This window comes from Carassius auratus, unplaced genomic scaffold, assembly GCF_003368295.1.
Source record: "Carassius auratus strain Wakin unplaced genomic scaffold, ASM336829v1 scaf_tig00005249, whole genome shotgun sequence".
Taxonomy (NCBI): Eukaryota; Metazoa; Chordata; class Actinopteri; order Cypriniformes; family Cyprinidae; genus Carassius; species Carassius auratus.
Genome location: NW_020523643.1, coordinates 79142 through 101920, shown reverse-complemented (window position 1 = coordinate 101920; position 22779 = coordinate 79142). Strand labels below are relative to the sequence as shown.

Sequence of the window (22779 nt, the reverse complement as noted above, 5' to 3'; positions counted from 1 at the left end):
ATGTGCCCATGCTGCCAGACTTCCAAATCCCTGCCAAGTGTGCATCCGAATAGCACAGCTAAGGCGGGAGAACAGAAGAGCCAGGAGTGGATCGCATATCTATATTGTAAAATCTGACAAAAGTGGAGGCGTGGACTATCCCGGAGCGTGGCAGATATCCAAGAGGGACACACCTGCTGAGAAGGCCTTAGAGGCTGAGTACCCCATGTAGAGCGAGCCTTGGCTCCCAACGGCCCATAGGTAACGTTGATAGCTTCAACTATGAAACAACTAAGATTCTGCTTAGTTGCAAGAAATATCCTACTCTGGGGGGACCAAGGCCATCGGTCCGACTTTGTCCACGGGGCAGCTCGGTGGATATGTGTCCAGCGCTCAAGCTGGTGCTTTGAGAAGAGTGCTTTGTCCATGCCGGGCACAAAGTCTAGGTAGGTAGGGGCCACCGAAGGAGCCTACAGTTTAAAGGATCAGATGTCTATCTGAAATATCTTGAATTGGCTCGGATGGAGCTTACACCTCTAAAACCACAACCAAGTCCCAGGGGGGAAACGGGACTGTACTGGAGGCAACAGCCTCATTGCAGGTAATGTGTCACTAGTGTCTATCCACTGATTGATCACGGGAAGGGACATGGTAAGCTACAATGGCCACAATGAAAGCCTTTAAGGTGGAGTAGATTAACCTTGCAGATAGTGTGGCTTGTAGAAACTCCAGAACTGTACAAACAGTTAACAGGGCAGTTAACAGGGTCAACTGTACCATGAGGTGAAGAGTTTCCACCTCAGGGTGTAAAGTTTCCTCATTAAGGGAGCTCTGGATTGGAGGAAGGTCTCAACAGCCTCGGTTGAGAGACCGGATTCTATGAGCTGTGCCCCCTCAGAGGCCACACCCACAGTTTCCACAACTCCGGGCGAGGGTGAATTATTTTGACCTGCGCCTGAGAGAGTAGATCTGTCCTGGTCAGAATCTCCCATGGAGAGCCGTCGAGGAGAGAGATCAGATTTGAGAACCATACTCGGCCCGGCCAGAACGGGGCTACTAATAGAAGACGGACCCCCTCCTGGCGTACTCTCACCAGAACTCCCGGGAGTAGAGCGATAGGGGGAAAGGCGTACAGACGAACCCTCAGCCTGGTCTGTGCTATATCGTCCAGTCCCAGAGGAGCTGGATGAACTAGAGAGAACCAGAGAGGACACTGCGATATCTCTGAGTCACAAAGAGGTCCAAAAACTCTCCATATCTACTTCACCACCTCGGGGTGGAGACCCCCGGGCCTCGGGCCTCGGGCCTCGGGCCTCGGTCCTTGTCTCGACAGTATGTCTGCTCCCACAGTCAATCTCCCAGGAATATACACTGCTCTGAACAAGAGGAGTTTGTCGTGGGACCACAGAAGGATCTGGTGCGCCAGCTTGTACAAGGGGCGCAAACGCAGATCCGCCATTGTGTTGTTGGTGTGCACCAACACATGATGACCTGTCAGGTCTGGCAGGAAATATTTCAATGCTCGATGCACAGCTAGCATCTCTAGACAACTGGTATGCCATGTCAAATGGCGATTGCTCCACAGACTGCGGGCAGGGTGGCCACTCATGACCGTACCCCAATCAGGGAGGGACCCGTCTGTCACTAGCGTTACACAGCGACAAAGAGCTCCCAGCACCGGGCCCTGATTCAAGAAACAAGGTTTCTTCCACATGTATAAGGCACGAAGGCATCATCGCGTGACCTTGATAGTTCGAAGTGGGTTCCCCCTCAGAGAGCACTGAGGTGAGACGGGCACCGTGTAATGAGTTGGACACCTCTCTACCCCAGTAGGGGCTGCCCTCATGACGAAATGCGTCATGACTTCTTGGCCGTGGACCTCCCAGCCTGAAGTACGACTCCTTCCGATTCGGATTAGGCTGGGAAGTCCCTGGCCCACGCTCTGTTTGTACGCGGAGAGGGTTGCTCCCACCCAGCAGTCCCTCCAGTACATCTAACTTCACAAGTTAAATATATGTCATTATATTCCTCAGAATGTACTGCACTCAAACAATCAGACAAGTAAACACAGTCTGGACTGTGATACAATACACATTTAAGTGATATATTTAACTTCTCAAAGTTAGATAATGGTCATTATATTCCTCAGAATCTAATGCAATCCAACAATCATACAAGTAAACACGGTCTGGATTGTGATAAAGTACACATTGAAGTGATATATTAACTTCTCAAAGTTAGACAACTGTCATTATATTCCTCAGAATTAAATGCAAACCATCAGACAAGTAAACACGGTCTGGCTTGTGATACAATTCACATCAAAGTGATATATCTAACTCCTCCTTATTAAATGGAGCTTAAAAAAACAGACAAGGGGTCACGTGCGGAAAGATTCACATCAAAACTGAAAATGATGTAATACTTCCGAACCCAAGAATCAGGCAGATTTGATGGGTAAGTTAGGAGATAAGGATGTGCCCGTCTCCATTCCCTTCAGCAGATCTATCTGCCTTGGCGAAAGCGGGACCGGTACCGTGAGGAAATCTGGCAAAGGCTCACTTCTCGAAGAGAGCCCCCAGGGATTGAAGCGTCCGCATGTGAAATCACACGCAGCGCACTTTGATCCCAGGCAGCCCACACACAGAATGTGTGTATCCCCACCTCTGATGTTTAGATTTAAGAGCAGGGAGGAACACACAATCTGAAATACGGTCTTGATTCACCCTTCAGATGTCTTGTCTTAGCTTTGCTCTTTGACATACTGTAGCTACTTAAATGAGCTAATAGTGACAAACGATAATAAATAAGACTGACAAGACAGAATGACATGCACACACAGAGTGCTTGCTGAAAGACAAGAAGCTGAAGCCAGCTGTGTGGCATGTGCTTTTATAGCTTCCTGGTTGCTACGTCACCATGCACGTGACATCACGCCCTTCCATTGGACAGATTGCACACGGTATTCAGAGTCAGTCTTGCCAAAGGCGTTCCCCAAAGTTTTTTATGCAGCTCGAGTTCCTGGAGAGGAACTATTTTTAATCAATTGTTGTAGAATAGAAAGAAATTTCTCCTGGAATACACAGACTGTGCTGTGATTGGCTGGTCTATTAGTGTGCTGCTCTCTGATTGGCTCTTACCACGTCGCTGCGGCTCAGCACCTCCAGGATGTTGTTGAGGAGTTCGACACTGTTGCGCTTCTCATCCTGAAGACCCTCCCCCACCACAGCCAATGCCCCGCTCAACTCCCGAAGCATCATGGGTAACAGGATGTCACGGCAGTCTGGAGAGGACATCATAACATAAAGTAAGTACTATAGATAAAATTTAACAATAAAAAAAAAATTGCATTAAAAATTCTGCATACGAATCAGGACAGACATAGTGAAAAAAAAATGTAAACAATCAAAAGCAAATTAACATATCAAATTTGTAAACACATAACAGCACAAAAAAGGGGAAAAAATGTTATGGAAAACTAAAATAACTTATTGAAGGTGCAAATATAAGAGCAGGTAAGCTCGATGAGGTCTGTTTGATGATTGATTTTCACTCATCAAACATCTTTTTTCCTGCCTCTTAAAATCAGCATATTAAAAACTAATTTAGACACTGGCTCGTTACCAGCTGATTATCAATGATGATCAATCTGATTTTGCTTAGAAAGTCAGAGTTAGAGAGAAATATAGAAAGATGCACTAAAGCAGAACACCAATGTACCTATCAAAAGAAAACGACAGACACTTTATTTTGGGGATGGACGGATGGATGGATGGATGGATAGATATGCACCTTGGGTCTTTTATCCAAAAATAATATGTATATATCAAAGAACATGGAAATTTATTGAAAATTTGTTACTGAAATTTGAAAATACAAAGATAAAAAACATTTAAAAAAAAAACATTAATTTGTCAGATTCACATCAGGTCAAAGAGAAAATGTCTTTCCAGAATGCAGCACTTTATGATCAAATGCAACCGTTTGCCATTGATCTGATCCTCCCACACTACCTTCCCCTCTCTCTCTCTCTCTCTCTCTCTCTCTCTCTCTATCTCTATCTCTCTCTTTCTCTCTCAGGGCTCAAATGCATCTCAGCAGGTGAGTTTCTCTCTCAGAGGAGCGTAATGCATCAAGAAAAGGCAGATATCATAAATGCGTTTCAGGCGCCGTACATCACCAGGGTTTATGCAGAAACGTTTAGAGCAGCTCGTCACAGTGAACGGCTGGTTTAACGTACGCTTACAGTATTGTTGCACCTTAGGTCTGGTAAATAAATGACAATCATAAACGTCGGCACTAATGCTAATTACCGAGGCGAGCCGTAATTGGATTTGTCACATTTAATGTCCCAGTGAGATAAAGAGCGATGAGAGCGAGTCTCCTCAGAGGAGAGATAAATGCAGCCCTGAGGGAGAAAGTGCGATTTGAGTGATCTGAGATCATGAAGGCTTCGCTAGTGTCGCTTTTTATAGAGTGTCCTGTTTCATCATCAATATCACGGCCAAGAACAAAAGGAAAATGTGCTGTTGAGCAATTTCTCAAGGCCAAACTGACCCTCTCACTTCCTGGACTGAAGCGGCACCCAGAGCGTGTGTTTATCACAATCTGAATTAACCAATAAAACATGACAAACACCCTCAGCATCATGTGTACATGCACAAACCATGACATTTAGAATGACCTACACATCCAGAGTTCACGCTCGCAGCTGAGCAGAAATGCTCTTACCTAACAGGAAGAAACACTTACTCAACAGACTCTATATTACTGTGGACTGATCCTGGCCGAGAGCCACACTAGCGGACGGCCAAAAGAGCATCATCTATCACTTCAATGACTTTTACAAATAATGCATTTTGAAATTCGAGGAACATGGAAATGAAGAATGGTACACACTGCACATCAGTTACTTTTATTAGAAGAGTCCATTGTCAATTCTTAAGCACCCCATTTTAATATCTAATCTGTTTCCTGCGAGGAGTGGAAAGACTTGTTTAAATAATCTTAAGATATTTTGAGTGATATATTTTGAGTCAACTGTTCACAAGTGGAACTATTATGTGTCGCCAGCAGTGGTGGACTAAGTACACAAATCAAGTACAAACCCGATTCCAAAAAAGTTGGTACACTGTACAAATTGTGAGTAAAATGTATATTTTATTCACAACAGAATATAGATAACATATCAAATGTTGAAAGTGAGACATTTTTAAATGTCACAACAAATTTTGGCTCATTTTGGATTTCATGAGAGTTACACATTCCAAAAAAGTTGGGACAGGTAGCAATAAGAGGCCAGAAAAGTTAAATGTACATATAAGGAACAGCTGGAGGACCAATTTGCAACTTATTAGGTCAATTGGCAACATGATTGGGTATAAAAAGAGCCTCTCAGAGTTTTGCAGTGTCTCTCAGAAGTCAAGATGAGCAGAGGATCACCAAATCCCCCAATGCTATGTTGTATTCTGAATAAAATATTGAAATTTCAAACTTTCACATCATTGCATTCTGTTTTATATTTAATTTGTACAGTGTCCCAACTTTTTTGGAATCGGGGTTGTACTTGAGTAAAAGTACAGATACCTTAATAAAGCATTACTCCAGTTAATAAAGTACTCCTTTTCAATTTTACTTGAGTAAAAGTACATTGATTGTGATTTTTAATGTACTTAAGTCTTAAAGGTAAAGATTGATGAGTGTGTGATGATTTTCATTTTAATGTGTGAGTGGGACATTATAAAAAGAACTCTTTGAAACTTGAAAATGAAACTTTGATTGTGGGGAAGATGCATAGGCATTAATTTGTGTTGTTTTAATGTTATGTTTCATTTTTACCTAAAACCTACCTTAAAAAAATGTGGACATGTCTGCATTCAAGCATTTCATACCGCAGGCTTAACCAGCTCGCCCTTTTACATCAGATTTAGTTCACAAACAACTGACAGATTCTACCTAAATTTACAATAATAAATCCTAAAATTGCCACTAGTAACTAACATTTCGTGCCATGAGGCACGTGTGCAGTCAAGCTTCGAGGATCTCCTGTTCCTGGCTTACTTTGTTAATTAGAGACTCACTCTGACTGAATCATTTGAATCAGTGATTTGTTGACTCAAGAACCGTTGCAACACCATCTGTCCAATTCTAATTCATGAATTAGTCATTCGGTGCGATTTGCGATTCGATTTAATGGGTTGATTGAAAAGAATCAACTCATTCACAAATTGGACTCGGCTGTCAGGCACTATCGCATCTCAAGAGTGACCACTTGTGATCAGATCATCAGAGACTGACCATCTTTCTACCTTTCTCCCTCAAAAAGGTCTGAAGTGAAGACTAAATCACAGAGCTGTGACTAATGTAATGTCACTGCTGTGTCAGTCTTTCTCTCAAGAGAAAAAGATTTTGACAACTGCTCCCATAAGAATCATAACTCAGCCCTTTTCTTTTCGACTAGAGACCCTCATTCATTCTCATCTGTCATTCTATGCTGAGAGTTCACTATGAACCATTCCACATGGTAATAAGATGCCATTTCAATTACCCAGCTGCCACAGAGAAAAGTGTATGTGAAAACCGAAAGCTCCTTCGTTCACATTAAAGACTGAAATCAGAATAAGCTTTAACTCAGGCTCTTTGTGCAGCTCTTGAAGGTCTAATTCAATCCCATTTCTGTTACCAAGATTTCAGATGTCCGTGCACAATAATACTTGCTGTTTTTCGCTACACTGTTAATATATATGTTTCTCCTTGATAAAATGTGTTGAGCATCAAATTCAAGGGGCGGAACGAGATCGCAGCTGTAAATTGGATCCTCAGCTGTCGAAAAAGTTGTTAACAAACTGATGACAGCTGCATCGGACAATCACAAACTTTAAAGTGCGTCATTTCCATGACTCTTATTTAGATGCAACTTTCAGAGCAAAAATAACAACAGCTGCTCTAAACAGCTATTTTTGGGTTAATTTTGCTTCTGTGACTTCTTGTTTCAGACTAGGAACAAAAAAATATATATATAATGTATTAAACTATAATTTAAATAAAAGGTAAAGAACACCCATCATTCCTATGGATGACAGATTTGAATAAAAACAAACTCCTTATCTGGATACTGGACATGCCTTTATCTTTTCTGATGGTGATTTTGTGACAGATCCGATGTATTCTCTGCATCAGGTTATATTTTAAGCCAGGCAACAGCATCCAACTTCAACTATAATCCAGGTTTCAAAGCTTTGAGACCAGAATATTCTCTACACAAAACACCCTAGCAACCACATAGCAATGCCCTGGAAACCATCCTTGCATCATAGTGATGAGTAACACACATACAAGCTCCAGTGACTCACAAAATGTAAAACTCTAGTTGGCAAACACTGTTGCAATCAGGGCCAGTGGAATTACTTTTGAAAGCCCCTTAAAGTCTTGAATATCAATATCGATTCCAAGAAACATTCACATATAAATTCCCAGTTAAAAACCAATGACAAACTCTTCCCACAGATCCTGAGATGAATGCAACATTTCTATCAACAGACTGTGACATGGAAAAACAAGATCAAATAATAATAAATAAAAAAATTACAAATAAGCGTGAAATGCATTTTGTCTGCTGTAATGCCTTTTAACCCAGTAGGATAAACAGTCGGAAAAGCCCTTGGCAAACATAACTTTAACAACAGCTACATTAAGGCCTGAGTGAAAAAATACAAATAAATAAATAAAACCTTTAATTCACTTTCACTGCATTTGAATTAGTCAGATGAGTGTGTGTGTGTGTGTGTGTGTGTGTGTGTGTGTGTGTGTGTGTACTTCATCATTTTAATGCATCACCACTGAGAGAGTGAATAATGGAAATTTTACTGTGGTAATGTTAATTTCATTGAAACATTTCTCATTAGGATCATCAAGCCTAGAAATTAATTCACCATTAGGGCAACATACACTAACTCACTGTCCTACTTTAAAACACACAAACATGCCAGATTATCTTTGAACGTTTACAGTTATAACTAAAACTAAAACTGAAATAAAAAGAATTCTATGAACTATGAAAAATTATAAATAAATAAAAAGCACACAAAATACACAAAACATGAAAATGACAAACACTTAAAATAAATAAAAGGAAAACAAAACTCAATAAATGCATACACACCAGTGATGTTACTGTTGACTAAAACAAATTGATTTCAGCGATTTAAATAAAGGTGAAGTAAACTAAATATTTTATATATTTAAAAAAAATACTTAAATGTAATATTTTAATAAAAATTTGACATTTTTCTGTCAAATAATGGAAATAAGTTAAATGACTAAAATGACTAATACTAGAACTAATAATAATAATAATAATAATAATAATAATAATAAATCAAAGCTATATAGAAATATGTATCAATTTTACAAGTAATGAAAATAACAAAAATAAAAAAAATAAAAAACTTAATAAAAAAATACTTCAAATTTAAATTAAAATTAAACTGAAGTTGTAGTACTAAAATTGCTAAAACTAAATCTTAAATAAAAAATAAATTAAAGCTATACAGAAATATAAAAAATCTATAAAATTACAAAAGCACATCAGGAAATTACTAAAACAAACTAAAATTGAAATAAAACTAAAAGAAAACTGAAATGGAAAGAAGTTAAAGCAATACAATTACTTAAACTAAAATAAAAAGTTTTATTATATAGGCTATAAATATATATATATATATATATATATATATATATATATATATATATAATATAATATAATATAACAAAAACGACAAAAACTAAATTACTAAACTAATATTATAATGAAAAAAATAGATGCTAATTCAAAATAATAAATACAATAATAGCATATGAGGAATACTAGAACACTGACACACACATATTTTTTGTTTATTATTACTACAGAAGAAAACATACAAATGTATGCTAGTAGTTTAATTCCTCAGATGGGTTTCGATTCCAAGAGAAAGTAAAGAGCGCCAAATCTAGGACTGATCGGTGGATAAATAAAGATTATTATATCACTACTACTATTACTATTATGTATTACATTTGTAGCAGAAATGAGTCGAACCAGACAAATCAAAGAGTCTATCAGAGCTGTGTGCATTGAAACGAGAGCCGAACTCCTCAGGAAGTCATAAATCAGTTCTAGTGCCACAAGAACCAAGCAAGATAACCAACCAACCAACTTGTTCACACAACAGCTTTCAACATTAACACCAATAGTACAATTATTGACCATTTTAATTCGAAGAAAAGATTGTCAAATTTATTGTTCGTGATTGAAATGCAACGTTGGACATCACATGTAAACCCAGGAGATCAAGTTAAATACTTGCATTGACTTCCCCCCAGCCAGCAGAACCAGACTGAAATTCCTAAGGGGGAAGGGCTTTAAACCTTTGTCTTCACAGAAAAGTCCCTTTGCCAGAGAATGGCAAAGAAACTGCTTTTTGTTCATTATATATGGACCAGAATGAACTCAAAAAGACTTGTAAATGAATCGTTCCATTGCTTAACTCCATATTCATTTATGTGTAACCCACACATTTGACTATCATGTATAATCACTTATTGTGTATGTCTTTTGATAACTATAGGATACATAGTCATGTCTAGTATAGATATAATCTAATTTTCTTGCTTGATAAAGTCCTGACAATCATTTATTTGTAAAATATATCATAATTGTGTTATAGGAATCATGTCCAAAATTAGATCCTGCGAGGCAGGAACCACATGCTTGGTAAGATAAACAAATGATTTATGATCCCCTGAGCCAAGACCATATCTGATTGGTCAAGGCAACATTTGAGGGGTGGCCAACAAGGAAGTTTAAATACTTTGGACTCCATGAAATTTTGCTTTTAGTTCTAGCATTGCTTGTGCTATCAGTCATGCCTTGCTTTTAGTCTGCTTTTAGTCCCTAGCTGCTGCTATTAGCCATGTCGGCTTTTAGTTCCAGCCTTGCTCGTGCTATCAGTCATGCTATTAGTCATGCCTGCTCTTAGCTTTTAGCTTGTAGCTTTGCTACCTAGCTTTAGCTTGTAGCATCTAGCCATGCGGTTAGTCGTCATGGTTCTTTGAGCGCGGTTCCAGCGTGCCTGCCTGCTGCTACTTATGCCACAATGAGAAGGAACACAACCTAGTCTCGTCAAACTTTATTTCTTTTCTTTTCCGTTTGAGAGTTTCGTGTTCTGAGTTAAGTTTTGTAACGTCGACCTCGTCTGCGCGTTTGAACTCCAACCAGCCACACAACTCCAGCTTCAGCCAACGCCCAAGCACGGGCTCCCCAAGACGTCACTTCAGAGACTGAACTTCCAGCCAATCAACGACCTCGGGATAGCCCTTTCACCGAGGCTCCTTCTTCACAGGAGATGCAAGTAACTTTACCTCCAGACTGTGACCTTTACTGGTGTATCTAATATAATTTTAACCTCATTGAGGAACTCAATGCGAGCGCTAATTACGTGATTGATGGTTGTTCATGTTTACGCAATTTAACGTATTGCTGTTAACTTGGGATTCCATATTTCCATTCTCTTAAACTCATCTTTCCCTAACTTTCGATCTTCCTGCAACTTGTGTGAATGTGTGTGTGCGTGCGTTTATGTGTTAGATTAGTTTATATGTCTTAGATTTATCTAATAAAGCCTTATTCATATTGAAAAGAGAAGTATCTTGTGTTTTGTGCTTACAAGTTAATGTCTTAAACTGCCGATCTTGTTACTGTGCTAATTGATAGTGTTTTCACTACAGTTTGGATATTAGTATCCAGCGCAGATTTGATGTTAAACGGCTCGTTCACTGAACCGCAGGCGCGTCTCCGTGAACAGCCGTGAAACAGTGATTCTGTTAAAATTCCCTTTAAAATCTTAAATGATTCCCTTTGAGCTAAATTGACCTGTTTCCCTTACACATTAGATGGATTTTCACAAAAATGTAAACTTTTTTTCAAGTACACTGAGAAGTTAAATAAAAACTCAGACATACAGATAAAGTTCAGAAGAGTCAGAGGAGAGATGAGTTTATAAAGTTATTTTATCAAAACTAATCTCCATATCTGGCTTTTATGCATGGTGATTCCTTTTTCTGTACGTACAGTATCAAACGCACATGGGACCCAGGAGCGCTGGTCTGGGATCAGACACGGTCCGTGTGTTTGTTCTGATCTCAGAGAATCAAACTGCTCTCACATCAGCAGACGGCTCTTCAAAAGCAGCTGTGATTTAAAGATCTCTTTTAAGTTAAAAGAATGCAGCAGATCTGCAGATGAGAGCTTCTGGGTAATTTGCTCGTTATTTCTCTCTTTTAACGATTCAATAACTCCCGTCTGTCAGGTTTCCGTGTGACAGCGGAATAAATTGAGCTAACTGCTCTCATATTATCCATGAATCTAATTTCACAAGTGGAAATTAAATGTGTCAAATGCAGATTCACAAATGTGTGTGTGTGTGTGTGTGTGTGTGTTTTCCTTTCCAAGGACTAAAGTTGCACGTCATAGAATATGCACTTTAAGGGAAAGTTCATTCAAAAAGTGAAATTAGCTGTTTACTGACTCATCCTCAGTTCATCCAATATATAGGAAACTTTTTTACCCATTTTTATCAGTCAACATTGCGTGTAACAACCTCTAAATCCCTTTAGACGAAGGCATCCAGCTATCACTGTAGCCAAAGCCATCTCTGTTGTAGCTAAAAAAAAGCTGAATGCAAGTTAAAACAGCCTAGGAAAGAGGGAAGTGAAAGAGTTACTTGTCTATTGGCTTTTTAGAAATAATAGCTAAAATTTAATTTAATAAAAAACGCCTCCATATTGCTCATATCAAACCAGCAAAATTATACAGAATAAAATCTTGATGTATCCGCAGAATCATAGAATTATACATAATACAGTTACTTGTGCTAAACACATGAAACTGAAATACTTGTTGAGTCAAAAGAACAGCATTCATTGTTACATTATAGATGTCTTTACTGTCATGTTTTATTAGTTTAATGTGTCACTTCTGAAAAGTAGTAATTAAAATAAATAATTAAAATGCACTGTAACTTTTGGATACTTCAAAAACATTACACCACTAGACACCTTTAGCATAGTGCTCTATAATGTTAATCTTGCGTAATATTAGTTTGTACACTACAAATAGAGATTCACCCAGAGCATCTGCTCAGTGCCACCTGTCGCTGTTCCCATCATGCATTATTTCTCCATACACACTAGATGAGGCTAATGCGCTGGAGGTAATTAGACAGCGTATAAACGTCTCATTCCTCTCGCACTCATTTCAGAGTGACATTTCACAAAAAAGGGGCTTCATTTTCCAATGGCCGGCTGGATCAATTTCAATTAAAATGCCTGTCAGGACGGCTTACAGGGGACACGAAAATAAAAAAAATAAATAAAATGACACATGAATACATGAATAAGTAAACAGCTGGTGGCATCCTGTGGGACAAAAGAGGAATCCTCGCATTGTGATGTCAAGCAGGTCTGGACCAATCGCTAGAGGCGGAGGAGCAGCGCTCATGAATATTTATGAGTGCACCAGACACATAGAGAGTGGACGGTTTGTGATTGTGCTCGATTAAATGCATGGATTTCATTCTGAAACCTGATGCGTCTCATGCAAAAATAAGATGTTGAATGCTAAATGCTAATTTGCGTAGAAATCTGTAGAGCGGATCTGACTTTGTGGAAAGCAGAGCAGAGACAGGCACACAAAAAAACTGATCAATACTCTGCAGTTTTGGTGTTTAAAATGCTCTGAATTTAATTTCACACCAGACTTGCTAGTATAAAAAGTCTCTCTGAAACTCAGGCCTGTCGAGTTAATTCTGGAATGCAGTAAGAAACAATTCCACAGCCACAAAACATCTGTCTGGGTGTGTATTAAGGTCAACAATTAATTAAACAGTGCAGAAAAACTTATCAGGTCCGAGAATACATGTGTCCATCATCAACTAATCATTTGTCAACAAGTGACGCTGATATCAATAACTAGGGTGTGTGGGGTCTCTAATGATGTCGATATTTAGAATAATATTACCTGATAAGATTACACTACAATAAAAACCCATTTTACAATAGTTTTTATTAATACTTTAAATTTGTTTATATTTGACCTTTTATTTAAAGTTTATCTTATCTATATATTTTCATTTTAAATTTAGTTTGTTAATTCTGTAGTGATCTTGTTACTATAGGTTGTGGGGTTTATATTTAAATGTCTATATAATTCGGATTATTATTATTATTTTTTTGTTGTTGTTTTTTGTTTTAGTACGTCAACTTAAATTAAACAAAAATGAGAAATGTTGGCAACTAACATGACCTTGGCAACTAACTGGAATATGGACTGAAAAGTATGATTAAGTTTTTAGATTTTATTTCAATTATTATTTGTTTTAAATGAACTTATAAGAATGTTTTAATAGCTTTTTACAGCTTTACATTTAGTTTTAATGAAATATATAATGATCATGCACTAACAAGAGTGTCGGTTGAACTTTGTTATGAATTCAAGCAAAGGTTAACACTTTAGCTTAAACGAGGCTGATGATGAATCTATCTATCATTACCCATTATCAAACACACACACTCAACACAATCCATCACCACTCTCATGAGCAAAACCATCAGACTCTTTAGTAAAACACACACACACACACACACACACAAACACACATATACACCTCCCGTCTGCATCTCATTAAAGTTCACAAGCACGCACACACACACACACACCATTCATCACTTTATAGCATCTAGTTAACAGACCGTTTGGCAGTAGCAGGCCAGAGGCTATCATATAAAATCAGAGAGAGAAAGAGCGGAGCGAAAGGAAAGGAAAGGAAAGGAAAGGAAAGGAAAGGAATAATCCTACAACAGTGTCTTGCCTGATTTATCCATGCTGCAGTGCATGCTGGGAACTCAAAAACCCTTGATGCTTGAGCAGTATAGACCCTCTTAATCACCTACGTCACTGTGACGTCACCGCTCTAGCTGGAGGCAAAACATAAGGCAGAACTCATAGCAGGTGCTCTAAAAGTTTGAGGTTTTGACTTTAAAATGTCTTCTTGTTGGGTTTTTGGCTGCCGGAATAGAAGGAACAGCACTTTTGTTTCAAAACTAAAGTTTTACCGGATCCCGGCAGACATTGCTTCACAGAAATCAAGAAGACAATTGTGGTTGAACGCAATACGGCGTACAGACTGGATGCAGATGATCATAAATAATGCTCGTGTTTGCAGTGCACACTTTATATCAGGTAAAATAATCTATGCATATGAACTGGTGTGTTGGGTTTATCTAGTAAATCAGCAAGTTTCTGTTTTATAGGAGAAAAGTCACCAACCTTCAGCCCACTAGCTACTTTAAATGTTAAACAAGCATACAGCGATGGAGGTGTGTGCCATCCTTGGAATGGTCTCTTAAAATAATACACATTGCTAATCATAGTTAGCCCAGCGAAAGGTTACATTAGAAAATAAGCCTTGACAAAATTCCGCAAATCATCCAAAAGTAATTCATATGGCGGCATGGCATACGGGTTAGGTAACCTGCTTCCATCCGCGAGAGTTAATAAATAAATAAAAAAAGCTGTCACAGTCCCACAGAGTCAGGGACTGTACATATTCGGACAGTTCCGAACCTTCTTCTGCATCCATGTTTAATAAATCCCTCCTAAAATGTGCTAGTTTACGCTTGTCAACATTGCGTCCGCGCCTCTTTTTGCCTCCAGCTAAGCCCCGCCCACCCGGAGACGTTGGAAAGTTTACAAACTTTTAAGAGTTCTATTGTTCAGTTTGAAAATCTTTGTTCAGATAACTGAGTTTAACTATTTTGGTAAAGCATTTAAGAGAATTGTGATGATCGAACATGGGATTTTAATGTGGTTCCAGTAATTAAAATTTCTTAGTATTTCTGACTCAAAATGTTTTTTTTTACAGAGTAGCTTCAGGTGTAAATAGGGGGAAAGCTAAAAATGTTCAATGACATCTCAGACTTGTATGAGCGTGTTTTACCTTGTCTGTGGAAGAGTTTGCTGCCCACTATCTCAGTCATGGATGTCACTTTCTGTTTCTGTAGTTTATCCGGAGGAACGCAGATGTAGAAATCATACAACAGCTTACTGCACACAGACAGACAAAAAAATACATGGCATAAAAAAAAGTAAATGGGATCGATTTTGTTTTCATGTTGACATGAAATTGTAAAAGAGCTTTAATTTATGCACTTGATATCTCATTGGCAGTCAGTTTTGTGGTGTTTTGAAAGTCAACTAATCAGTTTTTGCACAACAGTGCAAAAGTGTCAGTTTTTACTGTATTTCTGTAGTAATTCTGTATCTATTGTCTTTAATAAAAGATAAAAATATAGCAGAAATGAATCCATAAATGAATGCCGAGGCTGCTGTGGGCAGAGAAAGTGACCTGTGTTTTACTGATTGAGTCTGACTCTGAACACCACCGGGGTCTGTGAGAAACTACTGAATCATATCGACCTTCACGGAGCCGCTACAGTCGCCTGTGTTTTGTGTACTGTGATGAATTGGACACCACTTGAACCTAAACACACACACACACTCCCGAATCTAACTAGATAAAAACACTCAAACTAAACTATCCAAGTGAGAGAAACACACTCCACTGCTTCTCAAATGCATTAAAAACTCAAGTCGAGACATCAGACATCTGCCTCAGTTAACCACATGAGCAGCTAAACTAGTTAAAGTCACATTACAGTTATAATAGCATTTAGCTTTTGAGTAGATCATGTAAATGTAGGAGGACAAGTGCATTAAAGACCATCAGCTTCAGAGTGAAGGAGAGCCTGTGTGTTTGTGGTGATTGATTGCTGCAGTTAGTGAAATCACAGACTTGATGTTGGTCAATAAAGTGTCATCAAGCATTTGTAGAAACTGTTGCTGTATGTAATTCAGTACATCAGTTCAGCCCAGACCGATCAGGTGTGTTTTTGAGATTTTAGGCCCTTCTGAGACTCACCTGAGGAGTTTAGCATCGAACACGGTCTCCACATCTTGCAGAACTGTGGGCAAGTACTTCAGAGCGGCCACCTATACACACACATTCATATACATCTTGATGCATAAAGACAAGGTTTTGCAAAAGCAACATAAAGATCACTATAACCAGTAGCAATTAAATGTATAAACAGTGCATGACATGGAAGAGAGAGTTATATTATATTTATATTAATTTAAAAAACATGTAAAATATATAAAATAATTAAATAATAATTAGCTCTTTTTATATATAATAATATAATCTATTATATATATAAAATATATGCAAATAATATAAACATTTTATATTTTTTCTAATATATATTACTAATATATATATATATATATATATATATATATATATATATATATATATATATATAAATATATATTAACTGTAATAAATAATATAAATGTATAAATAGATGTATAAAATAAATTATTACATTATGTGAAATAAATAAATTATTTATGTATAATGTAGAATTATTTCAGATTCTACACTATTTCTGTTATTAATCAACACAGCTAATTTGTGACACTTTTCATGAGTGTCCTTTGCACTGACAGCTGAGTGAACAGAGGTTTATCTCTTAATGTGAGGATTACATACATTTAACCTGAATTAAACTCAGTGATAAGTAATGATGTGTAAGGTAGTATGACATTAGTATTCATACCTGCTGCAGTAGTGTAGTGGTGTAGTCACTTTTCATCAGGTTATTGATCGACTCGAATAAACTTTTGAGAGATACTTCAAACTCAGCCTGTTCTTTCCCTTCGTACAGTCTAATGAGAGAGAAAGAACAACTGTGAGCAGTGTAATAAATTTTACATATCCATCATCATACCTTCACACACTTATACATACAATCATTTTATCATATAAACGCTTCTATTTCTAGCCACTTTATTTTCCTCTGTTTATGTTTTTATAAAAAAAATTAAATACAATTTTGTTAAAATAAAAATAAGAAATGTTTCTTTAAAAACTAGCTGAACTAAGTTAAATATTTTCTTTAATAAATAAAAATGGCATTAATTCAAAAAGGTGTTAAATAAGGTTGTGCAACACCACATAATTGACAAAATATTTATTTGCTTGTCAAAAAAATCTAAGTGGCGTTCACATATGATAATGCATGAAGAAACATATCAGAAAATGCATTTGATTCATGCATTATGAACCATTCATGCCATTCCTGATATGATGCATAAAGACGAGGTTTTTGCAAAAGCAATACAAAATTCACTATAACCAGCAGCGATTAAATGTATAAACAGTGCATGACACGGTAGAGAGATTTAACTGCTTGAGGCTTTATTGCAATGCATCTGGCCGGGACAATAAAGACGGGGATGAGTCTGTTTGTGGGCTGCTTGTGACATTGTTTGCCATTAAAGTCAATGTAAGAGCTTTCAGATGTCAGACGCTGAGGATTGTGACAGTGACTTTGACTGAAACTTCAATCGCATTTTAGACACAGTCCAAAGATTCTTCTCTCTGGTATTTGTATGATGTTTTTTCTCTGGTTTATCTCTCTGTCAAGACTAACTCGGCACAGATGTTATAGTCGGTGGGGTTTCTGAGGGTGGAGATTATGCTGTAACACACTACAGTATTTACTGTGGTACCGCTGAAGAACAGACGTGATTACTGAAGCATTGTTCCTCTAATCCACATGAGAGCCACAGTTAATACGACACCTCCGACCTTACACAATAACACACACACACACAATACAATAAACACACACACGCTCACAAAACAAAGATGCATATATACTGACATTGAGACTAACAGATGTACATTTCATAGAATCAATAAATCTACCAAAAATGTACATGCATGCAAACCGACACACTTCATTCTCACAAAATCACTTAAATATATATATATATATATATATATATATATATATATATAAACATCAAATGTGATTGGTTCTGAAATGCTGGTTAGGCTGCAGTGTTATTTTAGTTTTGAGATCACAAGCTGCTCTGTCTATTTCATTAATTTAAATGCACATTTGTATGTACATTATATTTAAGTGAAACAGTAAACAGTAAAACCAAACTAAAACGGAAAAAAAAATGTATTAAACCCAACAAATAATATATATAAAAAAACTAATAAAAAGGAAGAAAAGAAAAACATAAAAGTAAAATTAGAATTGAAAATATATTTTTTCATATAAAGCATATAAATATTTTAGAAGCATAAATAGTATTATTTTAGTTATTTAGTTATTATTTTACAAGCCACTTTGATGTAACAGACAAAAGTTATTTGAAAACATAATAAATAAAAATGTCATTAACCAAATTGATTTTGGTTGATTTTCACATGACATGCACATAAAACAAAATCAAATATTGTGTATTTTTTTTTTACCATTTATTTAATTACTTATGTTTGTATTTATTTATTTATGTATTTTTATATTTATTTTGTTTATTTTTTAATTACATTTTATTTATTTATTTATTTATTTGATTGTTAGCCTAACATCAGCTCTCAGTTTGAGAAAGCCTGCACTAGTGGAAAGACAACTTTAATCAGTTTGGTTGAGATGATTCAAATGTTTTAATGAACATTTTGATTCCTAAAACAAAGCTAATTTAATAAATCTTGCTGATTTAACCTTTCAACAAAATAAATAAATAAACAGAAACTATAATCTATACAAAGAAACAATTTTTTTATAGCACCTGTTTTTTAAGTATTTAAATCATTCTAGAGGAAAAGCTCCCAAAATTCAAGCTAAATAATAAACATTTCATGAACAATTTGGGGTTATTGTCCCATTCATTTTCTCTTTTCTGTTATTTAATGTCAAGAATGTATTCAATTTCGAGAGCATGCACCGAACCCAGGAGTTCTCACACCCACATGGTGAAAAGTGTCTTCTCTCTGGGAATATAACATCTGCGGTTTAATCTGGGTGTATCAGAGAGTTATTTTAAAAGCATAGAGCAATGACGCTTTCCCATCAAACTCCATTAACAGAGTGAAGCGCCTCCTGCCGGGATTGAATCCAGAGCAAAAACACTCCTGCTGAGAGCCTTCGGACTAATAAACTCTGAAAAATGACCCGGCCCTGATGGGCCTGCATTTCTAAAGATGTTAGTATGCATCAGCGTACTGCAGTAAACAGACTATTTAATATGAGCGAGAGCGAAAGAAAGAAAGAAGTTAAAGCCTTTGCCATAGAAATTTAAGCCAAATTCAAATAATAATAATAATAATAATAATAATAATATATATATATATATATATATATATATATATATATATATATATTTGCATATAAAAACGAGTATGCACATAAATACTAATAAAACGGATTCAGATTGTATTAATACATTGAACATAATTCAATGTGGTAGATTTGGCTTCTATGGTACCATTTTTAATTTGACTCAATCTGATCAGATAACTGGATGAGAACTGGACACCGCTTGCTGAATTAAACGCAATGAAAGCATTTGACAATTCAGTTTGAAATGTTACATACTGCAATGTTCTTTGCATTAATAGCTATGTTAGAATGCATTGACAATGCAATAAAAAAAAAACTAGGTAATATAAAAAAAAAAAGAAAAAAAAAAAGAAAGATCATATTTTAAGCCGAATTAAAAATAAATAATCTAAATTTAAAATCTAAAAATAAATATGCAAAAAATTATTTGCATAAATTAAGTTAATTGTGATGTGTAGTAAAAGCATTTATTGTGATCATATGCTGCTTGCAGTGGGACTGATCTGTTGCTCTCTTTTGGCGGTCATTACTGCAATCACACACACACACAGAGACACTCATTAAGGTTCTTTAACAGATGTTTTGGCATCGATGACTAATAGGCAAATTAATGATGCAGTCAGCTGCTACACAAACCTTATGGCTAAACACACTGTACAACACTAACACACACACATACACACACACAGAGTTTGTGAATGACAGAAGCTTCTAGCGTCACAATTTAGTATGTAGTTGCATGCCAGAACATTCAAAAACCCAATGCAAGTGCACAAAAGACATTATAACGAGCATAAGAGTAAATTACTACTGTACTTCTACAGTCAGTTTGCTCTCTCAGCTCAACTAATTCGACAGTGGAGCAACAAATTGAAGAGAATCTTGCTGAGCAAGTTATAGTTAAACAGCTGACATGATTATATCAGCCACATACTTTAAAGGAATAGTTCCCCCAAACACTGCTGAAATGTACTCACCACCCTCAGGCCAACCAAGATGGACAGTAGATGAGTCTGTTACTTTATAATACAGTTGTAATAGATTCTGAGAAATGTAGCATTACATCACTCGCTCACCAATGGATCCTCTGCAGTGAGTGGGTGCCGTCAGAATGAGAGTCCAAACAGCTGATTAAAACATCAGAATACTATAAAAGTAATCCACACCACTCCGGTGCATCAGTTATTGTCTTTTGAAGTGAGAAGCTTTGTGTTACTAAGAAAAAAATCTGTCATTGAGATGTTTTTAAATATAAACCGACACTTCAGGGCAAAATCCATAATTAAAAAGTCCACCCTCTGTTGTGTTCTCACATCAAAATCCAATTACATAGATATATATATATATATATATATATATATATATATATATATATATATATATATATATATATATATATATATATATATATATTTATATATATATATATATTATTTGTTTTTTAATATTTTTTTTTTGGGGGGGGGGGGGGCATTTTTGCTTTTATTTTTCATAGGACAGTGTTTTTATACAGGAAGCAAAATGGGAAAAAGAAAGAGAGAGAGAGACAGAGAGAGAGAGAAAGAAAAGAGAGAGAGAAAGAAAGAGAGAATGGAATTGGGAAAGGTCTGCGATTCGGGAATCGAACTCGGGACGCCCTAAGCGCAGTGGTGCTACATAAGGGGACGCACCAATGTGTTTACATTCTTGACTACGAGACTGTCAGAGGAACAGCCCTGGCAGCGTGAATGAACATCAGCTACAGTCTACAGTGTTTCTGCAGTGCTGCTCGATGACGGCATCTAGGGGCCCCACAGGCAGAGTCATAAATCACAGACAGACACGGGCCCTTAATGACCATCAGGCAGAGCTGTTACACTCCTCGACAAAACAATGCAGACAGAATGTGCTGCAGGCAGCCAGGGGACCCTGTCAAAAACCCTAAAAACACGGCCGCGCTGCCTTAAAAATGTCCGCTTGAATCTCAGTCCTAAGCAGCTGGGCGTTTATTTCGTTGTGTTTTGTTTGGTTTCGTTTTCAGCCCACGTTCAGATGAAAGAACCGTCTCAGAATAGAGGACTAGCATGCTACTCAAAACAACTCTTTCAAAAAGTTTTTTTTTTAATGGTTTTTAGAACATGTCTAGCGCTTGACAATATGATAAATATTTTGCATTAAAGAATAGTGTGTATCCCATAATGCAGTGCATTAGATTTGACTTTCCAGAGTGTCAAAATTGTAAATATGAATTGTAATTGGCTGTTTAGATTGAACAGTCAGAAAATATTGCATATAATGGGATTAAAAATGCTAATAAAAATGCATAATAAGTGATCTGACAATGTTGGTATACACTACCATTCAAAAGATTGGGGAAAGTAAGTTTTGTTGTTGATGATGTTTTTAAAGATTTTATTGTATGCCTGTTTCCACAAAAATATGATAATAAGAAGAAATGTTTCTTAAGCAGTAAATCAGCATATTAGAATAATTAGCGATGATCATGTGACATGTGCCTGGAGTAATTATGCTGAAAATTCAGCTTTGCCTCACAGAAATAAATTACATCTTAAAATATAAATGAATAGCAAAATGTTATTTTTGAACTGTAACAATATTTCACAATTTTACTGTATTTTTGATCAAATAAAGGCAGCCTCTGTGAGCAAAAGACACTTAGTTGTTGCTCTTTTGTTAAGTTAAAAAGCATAAATGCTTAATACATAAATGTTAACATCTTACTGACCCCAAACTTTTGGTGGTATATGACTGTTTGATGTTCATTGTTACATACTATTACACATTATTAAAAAATATATATATATATATATATATAGTAGGTAGGAACAATATACTGTATATATTGTAGCAAGAAAGTATTACTACTCTGAACACAACCAACATGAGCAATGAGCAGGCCATTAGAAAACTGACCAATCAAATGATTGATACAAAGGTCACATGACACAATGGGCCCTATTTTAACGATCTGAAACGCAAGTGTCAAAGCGCGAAGCGCAAGTAAGTTTGTGGGCGGGTCTCGGCGCTGTTGCTATTTTCCCGGCGGGATAAATGGCTCTTGCGCCCGGCGCAAATCTAAAATGGGTTGGTCTGAAGTAGCTTCATTATTCATAGGTGTGGTTTGGGCGTAACGTGAAATAAACCAATCAGAGCGTCATCCAACATTCCCTTTAAAAGCAGGTGCGCAAGTTCCATTATGGATTGCTATTATTGTGGCGTATTTACCAGGCGCACGCCAGGAGCGGTTCACAGCCGAGGAGACTGATGTTCTTGTAAGAGCAGTGAAAGACAGAGAAGTTGTGTTGTATAGGGATGGGAGAATAATTAGCCTGAATAATTTGTGAGCTAGTTTTATGCCTATTTTTTTCACATCTTCGTGGCACACCACAATGATTTCCGTCATCTCATGTGTTAATATTTTTTTAGTGTAACAATTTATGATTTGCAAAAATAACTGTTGCATCTGTGTAGATTACATGAGCAAAGTGTATGCGCGTTGTG

General features: G+C 36.7%; 1 protein-coding gene across 2 annotated transcripts in view; it reads right to left on the bottom strand.

Moving 5' to 3' along the window:
- Nucleotides 1–22779, bottom strand: part of LOC113070795 (dedicator of cytokinesis protein 2-like) — a 100498-nt gene that overhangs the window by 53326 nt on the left and 24393 nt on the right. For both annotated transcript variants that reach the window (XM_026244237.1, XM_026244238.1), the window contains exons 22-25: nucleotides 16696–16804; nucleotides 15996–16066; nucleotides 15015–15121; nucleotides 3120–3262 (exon numbers count right to left, since the gene is read on the bottom strand). In XM_026244237.1, coding sequence (XP_026100022.1) covers nucleotides 3120–3262; nucleotides 15015–15121; nucleotides 15996–16066; nucleotides 16696–16804 — 430 coding nt within the window. The remainder of the gene's footprint in view (nucleotides 1–3119; nucleotides 3263–15014; nucleotides 15122–15995; nucleotides 16067–16695; nucleotides 16805–22779) is intronic.